Source organism: Gadus macrocephalus, chromosome 4 (genome assembly GCF_031168955.1).
Source record: "Gadus macrocephalus chromosome 4, ASM3116895v1".
In the NCBI taxonomy this organism is placed as follows: domain Eukaryota; kingdom Metazoa; phylum Chordata; class Actinopteri; order Gadiformes; family Gadidae; genus Gadus; species Gadus macrocephalus.
Window position 1 is genome coordinate 32125005 of NC_082385.1, and position 8300 is coordinate 32133304.

At 46.3% G+C, this 8300-nt stretch overlaps 1 protein-coding gene and 1 long non-coding RNA gene across 3 annotated transcripts; one reads left to right on the plus strand and one right to left on the minus strand.

Annotated features, from left to right (window-relative positions):
* Positions 1-892: 892 nt before the first annotated feature.
* On the plus strand, positions 893-3393 carry atp5pf (ATP synthase peripheral stalk subunit F6). The gene is made up of 4 exons (XM_060049307.1): positions 893-1017; positions 1465-1641; positions 2164-2291; positions 3300-3393. Exons 2-4 carry the CDS (start codon positions 1466-1468, stop codon positions 3326-3328), a joined length of 333 nt encoding a protein of 110 aa, XP_059905290.1. The 5' UTR covers positions 893-1017; position 1465; the 3' UTR covers positions 3329-3393.
* Positions 3394-3580: 187 nt separating this feature from the next.
* On the minus strand, positions 3581-8177 carry LOC132455437 (uncharacterized). Of its 2 annotated transcripts, XR_009525220.1 has the most exons (4): positions 8146-8177; positions 6029-6100; positions 4946-4979; positions 3581-4600 (listed from the first exon to the last, which is right to left on the minus strand). It is a non-coding gene; the product is annotated as an uncharacterized LOC132455437 (long non-coding RNA). The 2 variants fall into 2 exon arrangements; XR_009525219.1 differs by lacking the exon at positions 8146-8177 and having other exon boundaries at positions 6029-6331.
* Positions 8178-8300: the final 123 nt, after the last annotated feature.

The window sequence follows — 8300 nt, forward strand, 5'->3', positions numbered from 1 at the left end:
AAGGGGTAACACTGTCGTTTTAGAATAAAACATAAGGGGTAACACTGTCGTTTTAAAATAAAACATAAGGGGTAACACTGTCGCTTTTTATCGGCCGTCACCGAATAAAACGTAAGGGGTAACACTGTCATTTTATTGACGTTTTAGAATATAACATAAGGGGTAACACTGTCGTTTTATTGTCGTTAGCCTATAAAGAATAAAACGTTAGGGGTAACACTGTCGCTTTTTATTGGTCGTCTACGAATAAAACATAAGAGGTAACGCTGTCGTTTTAGAATAAATCGTAAGGGTTAACACTGGCGGGTTTTTTTCATCATCAAATAAATATGAGGGTAACACATTTTATTGTCGATATAGAATATAACACAAGTGGTAACACTGTTGTTTTATTGTTGTTATAAAATAAAACGATAGTTACGTATGTAACTACGGTTCTATGAATTCCGGATAGGCCAGTAGGAATGAAACAGAACATTATTGTTGTTTTAGAATAAAACGTAGGGGGTAACACCCTGGTAACACCGTCATTGTTTTTTTTGTCATTAAAACAAGCACAAGGGGTAACACAGTCGTTTTATTGTCATCATTAAATAAACCATAAGGGGTAAAAACACCTTACTAGTTATAACTGATACTTCACTGATTGAACGTAGATTGGTTATTTTAAAATATATAACCGTAAACAAACTTAAAACAAATTTATGCTAGCAACTAAAACTCATATTTTGTGAAAAATTTAAACCAAACTAAAACAAGCAAACCCACCCCAATTCAAAACAGAATAATATAAATAAAATAAATAAATAAAATCCCAAATGAAACAGGAAAAAAAACACGAATGTACAGTCCCAAACTACCAATTACTAATCATTTGCCGCTGCCATCGACGCAAATGTGCGTTTGCGCAAACCTGTGGCAAGGTGACGCCCTTGAACACTCACAGCAGCCTACGATTTCCCACAACCACCCGCGGTAAATCACATTTGGATTTCTGCTCAAAGTGTCAAACTCAAGGTGAGCAGATATTGTTCTAATGTGGGATATATTACGGAGTTTAACTGTATATATTTCAATTGCAATTCAAAATGACTTGTGTAGTTCGCCATGTTGTGTCCTGTTAAATGTGTTTTTGCGATGTAAACTAAAACATAGTATAACAGACAGGTCACCTAAGTTAGCCTAGCATGTTAGCAGTGGAGTGTTGGTGTTAGCATTGCAGTAGCATAGGGAGAATACCTTTTTAAGGACACATACTGTAATGTTGTATTACCGTGTATTACCTTACATTTTAACATCGTGTCATTACATTGCTGCACTATAGTTTAGTCGGCAAATGTCGCGATATCTTGACCCATGGCTGTCTGATCACGCGATTACATGGGAGTCAAAAGAGAATTAGCTGCGAATTGGATGTAATAATGATGTATTAATTGTACGTGTGTGTTGTGCGTTGCGTTGCAGAATGGCTCTTCACAGGTTGTTCCAGCTGACGTCCCTCCTCCGCTCGGCGGTGTCCGTGACCCTGCGGAGGAACGTCGGTCTGTCCGCGGTGGTCTTCAACCGGGCGGCCGCCAGCGACCTGGACCCCGTCCAGAAGCTGTTCGTGGACAAGATCCGCGACTACAGAACCAAGAGCAAGTGAGTGGCACCGAGATGTCAGCGTGACAGGACTTCAAAATGCTAAATCAAGTACAACGTTACCATTGATGTCTATAACGTTATTTTGCCAAGTGTCACATGGGCAGTTCCAAACACACATTGACTCCCCATAAAGAAAAAATCATTTGAAGATTGATTACTGAATTAATTGAATGACCAAAGAAATGTTACCAACACACCAATACGCCTATTCACACAATGGTGATAAATGTGATGTAGAAATGGATAAGCCCTATAGATGGAGGTATCTGTGCCCAAAAGCGCTTCACAATCCTTCCCATTAGCGACATCTAGTGGCTTTGAGTTGTAGCCGTTTTTCACGCGGAGGGGGCATAAACACATCAGCATCAAGCAACTTATAGCCATAAATAATTCCCTGGATGGATTGCCTTGCGAGTGGGCCGTTTTAAAACACGCGAGTTCAGATAATGTTAAAGGGTTGAATGGCTGCGGTAGAAAAGTGACAGAGCAGCTTTAATCTTTCCACCAATCACATCACAGGTCCGCTGCTGGGGGCGTGGTCGACGGAGGCGCGGCCTACGAGAAGTCCGTGTCCGAGGAGATGACCAAACTGCAGAGGCTGTATGGCGGGGGAGACCTCGTCAAGTTCCCCGACTTCAAATTCCAAGGTGTGTGTGTGTGTGTGACCACCAATTAACGATCCTTCGTTAGTTCACCAATCGGAGCGCTGAAATGATGGCAGTAAAAACATGTATTTGAGATAAATCGGGAAATGTCTTGACATGTTAGCATGCATTGTGTATTTTGACGGCACATAACTTTTGGCGGTAGAAGTTGGCTGAAGGTAGAGGGTTAAGATCCTCTATTATTCCCTCCATCTGACAGGGAGAATACGCGATTTTGCTGCATACAATTACGCCTTTAACAGCTTTGCTTTTTTACAATGAAGTAAATTGTACCTTCAGTTTCACAAAGTATCACGGCGGCCATTTTCCTGTTCTGCTGAAGGTTTTCTTCTCTAACAATGACTGGTACTTTTCTCTAGGGCGCGCTCTATAAATAGACTTAAATCACAGACTACCAAGAGCGAGCCAAGCTTCTTTGTTCAGTTCAGGCAACGACGCGATCGGCTATGAATTATCGCGTCTAATCATGGCAGGCTTTGAGTTTGAGGAACGCAACAACGATACAAACTTATCGTATGCAGTGTTTTTTTTTTTTTATATCTTTTAATCTCGTCTCAACCTTTTAGGTAAAACCTCAAACTTTTACCCAAAGCAATTTACCTTTACCTTTTCATATATTGCCATATATAACATTTCATATATAACATTCACAACACACACCGACGGCGGACTCAGCCTTGCAAGATGACAGCCAGCTCGTCAGAAGCAGTTAGGATAAGATGTCTCACTTAGGGACACCTCATCACTCAGATAGCAGAAGACCGGTATCGAACTAGCAACCTTCAGGTTACCAGCCAACCTGCTCTACCGCCTGAGCTAATCGCCCATTGCGTATTTTGATGCCACGTAAGAGTTGGCGACGGATAGAAGTAGGCTGATAAATACTTATCCAAAGCAACTTATTGTAATTGTCGCTTTGGATAGAGGCGTCGGCTAAACGCCCTAAATATAAATGTAACCTCACGTTTGTATTTCTGTCTTCTCTTACAGATCCCAAATTCGACGAAGTGGCCAAGTAAATCTATCGCCGTTGTGTGTCTAAGTCACCCATATGTTGTATTTAATAAACGGTGTTGAACTGAAACCAGTCGTTATTGCTTGGAGAGGTGCTGGACACACGGATTAGTTTGTGACTTCAGGAGGAATATCTGAAGTCTTGAACGAACAATAATGTGCATCCGCACCCTCAATAAATGACGTTACAGTATTTCTATTGTTGTTGGCTTTGACATAAAGCAATGAGAAAGACGCAAAAACACTACATGGAAGTATGTTTTGATAGAAAACGTATTTATTACTGGCACAGCTGCTACACCTCACGTCAGTAACTCACTCTCTCACCTTGTTTTCAAAAACATACACTCCTACATGATACAACACAGTGGCACAAAAATAGACAAGAAAAAGTAAGGCAAATTCTCCACATAAAAAAACTGATTTCCAGAGATAAATACGGCAGACAAATTAAAAAAGGCACAAGGTATTTTTACTTGAAGAAAAAGACCATGCAGGCACTCCGGGACGGGGCTTATGTTTTGAAAGGGGTTTCCGTAGGGCTTGGTTTCCTGTCAGGTTTCTAAACCTCATTCACTCCATGGCTGGCCAAAGGCCGCCAGCCATTTTGTTGTAAGTGGAGACAGATCTCCATTGTTACGGTGGGGGGGGGGGGGGGGTGTATTGGTGTAAGCCATGTAGGTCTACTGTAGTCTGAGGTAACCGGCTCTTTGCTAGCAGAGGTGAAAACCATTTTTACAATGGAAATGGCCTTTTTTCCTAACTATGGCTTTGTGGTGAAAATACACCTATAAAGACTTCCCTTGTATACGAGTTCGATAATTATGCTGAGCTACATGTCGTCTTTGGTTAAGAAAATAAAAGTAGTTGGTAGTTATCCTACTAGGTGGGGAAGTAGGGAAGGAAGGATATATTTAATATATACCTGTCATGGAGGCCAATGTAAGTGGCTGCGCATTGAAAGTGTAGTTTCAACATTGAACCACCAGGTGGAAGCAGAGCGCTATCGTTTACTCAACGACAAAAAAAAACGAGAAAAATAAGCGGTATTGCTCAACCCTTTTTACCAATCGTATAAATCAGTCACAAAAAAGACCATGATATCGACAGAAAGGAAGAAAGTCGTCATAAGTCGGGAGTCACAAGTCACGATGGGAGATGTGAGTCGGCATGGAAGGAGTCGAGTGTTGGCACCTTACTGGGGGACAGTGCGTGTTGTCCGGTGGAAGGCCCGCTTCTCACAGCATGAACGACTGGGTGTGTTTGAAATCCTGCGGCTGGACCAGAGGGGTGGAAAAAAAACAACACAATTATAAAATCACTATTTTCGTGAAACGTTTTTTTCTTTTTTTTTTAACTAAACCGATTCCCGATAATAAACATAAATATGAGGGTCTTGGCGGCGGTAATTGCAATCAGAAATGCACCACCGCTCATTTCGTTAACGTCGTCTAACGCCTGAGTCAGCGTTTTTTCTCTTTTTTTTTTCCCCTTTGCGCTGTCATCTTCACTTACTGCCAGTCAACTGACAAGAGAGGCAGAGGGAGAGGAGGGGAGAAAGACAATTGGAGGAGGAGGAGAGGAAGACAAGGAGGAGAGGGGTTTTAAAGCACTCTACTCACTTCTTGAGGCGGAGGCACGTAATTGACATTGGACCTGAAAGACAAAGACAAACCAGATCACATTGGGGGAGTAGGCTGGCGATGGTGGTCGTGGTGGTGGTGTGTGTGTGTGTGTGTGGGAGAGGGGGGAGTAAGACGCTAGCAAGGAGATAGAGGCGAGAGAGAGAGAGAGACAGGGAGAGAGACAAGAGCGAGAGAGAGAAAAGCGAGGGGCGAGAGAGAGACAGAGAGAGTGAGAAAGAGAGAGAGAGGTGAGAGAGAGAGAGAGAGAGAGAGAAAGATGTGAGAGAGCGAGAAAGAGAGCGAGAGAGAGAAAAGCGAGGGGCGAGAGAGAGACAGAGAGTGAGAAAGAGAGAAAGAGGTGAGAGAGCGAGAGAGAGAGAAGCGAGGGGCGAGAGAGAGGGGACAGCTGTATTCCTGAGTCACATCTCTTATGGCTTGTATAAATAATGCACATGTACATGGCAGAGCCTTCTTGTGTGTTTGGGGGGTGCGGATGTGTATGGTTGTGTGTATGGTTGTGTGTATGTGTGTGGGGGGGGGGGGGTGGTGGACCAAACGGCCCCAGTGAACTCGGAAGAGAGCGAGTGTTACAGTAAATAAAAGAGGAGCGGGCGATGTGTGGACAGTGTGGGGAGAAGAGACGTGCTGGCCAGGCGCCCGGCAGCGCACGCAACTCAGTCTCTCACGCACACACACTCACACACACACACACACACACACACACACACACACACACACACACACACACACACACACACACACACACACACACACACACACACACACACACACACACACACACTCCGGGATTCATCACGTTCCTCGGCCTTCGATCTCCTCCGGCCGCCCTCCCTCCCTCCCTCCCTCCCTCCCTCCCTCCGTGTCGGTTACTCTCTCCCATTCGGTTTGCCACTCCTCCACCTCAGGTCTCTCTCTCGCTCCCTTTCACTGCAAGCCCTTCCCATCTCTCTCTCCTCACACTCCCATCCCTCCCCCCCCTCGTCTCCCTCTCTCTCCCCCGTCCCTCTCTCTCTCTCTCTCTCTCTCTCTCCCCTGTATCAGTCAATGTGGCTCACTCACGTGTCTTCGGTTCTGTGCAGGTTCTGTCTGCTAATGTGGGGTGTGTCGTGACACTCCGAGATCCAAAACGACCTGCGTGTGACCAGGGGGGGGGGGGGGGGGGGTCCAAAAGGTCAGAGGTCGACCGGCACAGGGAGGGGGGGCGTTTAGGGTTTAAGGGGGCGCTAATGGCACACACACACACACACACACACGCCATGCCTTTTAGTGAGCCATGCAGCCTCTCTGATGTCAGAGTGAGTGTGCAACTCTGCAGCCAATTAAATGGGACGACTCACCACCACAACACTGAGTGGTGTGTGTGTGTGTGTGTGTGTGTGTGTGTGTGTGTGTGTGTGTGTGTGTGTGTGTGTGTGTGTTAGGGGGAGGGGATGCGGTCAATTAAATTAAAAGCTTTCCTCTATAGGTCACGTGAGTGGAGGAAGATTAATGGAATAAAACAAAATCCGTCCTGAATGCTTTTGAATCTAAAAGCGTCTTCATTCACTCTCCCGCCGAGACACTTGTGTATGAGTGAGTGACACTTGTGTGTACGAGTGAGTGACATTAGTGTACGACGCGTTGACTGACACTGCTGTGTTTTTTCCCCGGCAGAGTTTCTGGTGGCTCAGAGTGCCTTTTGTTAAAAGGGTGAGAAGGCATCTATCTTCCGCTGGTTTCAACTCGTCGTCGAAACTCCGGCCCCGAGAGACTTAAACGCCCCGAAGTAATCTCCTTCCACCTCTCTCCCACCATCCCTCACCATCTCTCCCCCTCTCTCTCACCATTCCCCTCTCTCTCTCTCTCTCTCTCTCTCTCTCTCTCTCTCTCTCTCTCACGGTCTCTCTCTCACGGTCTCTCACCCTCACCATCTCTCTCTACCACCATCTCCCCCTCTCTCTCCCACCATCTCTCTCTCTCTCCCCCTCTCCCTCTCCCACCATCTCTCTCTCTCTCCCCCTCTCTCCCCATCTCTCCCCGTCTCTCTCCCTCGTTTAAGGTAGCATCGCACGGCGATTTCCGCATGCGTGCCCCGGCGAGCGAGCGTCCGCCGCCGCACTTTGCGTATCAGGAGTCACGTCTCATCGCCTCCGACGTCTTTGTGAGGGAAGCGCGCGGCGGTGCGTGCGTCTATAAATAGACCGTTGACACTGACGGCTACGGTTAGCTCAGCGAACTCACGAGCGCGTCGCTGGAATGTAGACAAAAGAGCCTTTTTTTCCCGGCGGCTTCAAAACGCCACGGGATAGCTACGCACGCACGTGACTGCGCACGTTGCAAAAAAAACAACCACAGAAGAACGCCACAGAGATTTTAGAACGCTGTGTCAAAATATGAAATGTATGATAAAGGTTTAATAAATACTTTTTCATGAATTACCGTTTTTAAAACCTGCTTTGTGTTTTTTTTACACGCAACTTTTCTCTGCCCCGTTTTAAATGTACAGTAGTGCATCTGTTGAGGGATACCACCGGTAGCCAATCAGAGGCCTGCGTGGCCGTGTTATTGCATGGCATGCCGGCCATCTATATTTAATATTTGAGTGTTGTCAGCTGGCGTGTGTCGCGGTCGCTCCTGGCGAGATGGACAGCTGGACATCTGTTGGCCGATAACAATCAACCTTCTTGAAAACAAACCACAACTTTCCCATGGTTGGTGCATCTGTTCTCCCCCCCCCCCCCCCCCTCTGCCCACGGACCCCCGTCACCCAACCCCCGTCCAGTGAGTGAAAGACCATCCATCCCCCCCACACTTACACACACACTACACTAAACGTTAACCCCCCCCTTACAACACACACAGCTAAACCCCCCCCCCCCCACCCACACACACACACACTACCCTGAACGTACACCCCCCAACCCACACACACACACACAAACACAGCTGTCACTGTTACCCTGACTCAGCGCAAACAGAAACACACACAAGCACACACATTTACACACACACACACCCATTCACATACACACACACACACACACACATTTGCACACAAACACACACTTAAGTCTGACGTAAAAACACCAAGCCATTAGTTCCTTAGGCCCACTGCACTCTGCGGCATATTAGCGTGCACGTGTGTGTTGGTGTGCACGTGTGTTCTCTCAATGTTAATGCAATCAGTGCTCTCTTACCTTCCTCTGTGGCCTGCGTACACGGACAGGTGGGGGGGAGGATGGATGGGGGAGGGAGAGATAAGGAGGGAGGGAGAGAAAAGAGGGTGGGTGTCAATTTTGGTCAAAATAAAGAAATGTAATAGTTTATTCTCTTCATAGGCCAGAGGGTTTAC

Bases quoted from the DNA above. Each gene is read 5' to 3' on its own strand.
- atp5pf (XM_060049307.1), top strand. From the start codon at position 1,466: ATGGCTCTTCACAGGTTGTTCCAGCTGACGTCCCTCCTCCGCTCGGCG. The intron at 1,642-2,163 runs GTGAGTGGCACC...ATCACATCACAG, and splicing joins GACTACAGAACCAAGAGCAA to GTCCGCTGCTGGGGGCGTGG. The intron at 2,292-3,299 runs GTGTGTGTGTGT...CTTCTCTTACAG, and splicing joins CCCCGACTTCAAATTCCAAG to ATCCCAAATTCGACGAAGTG.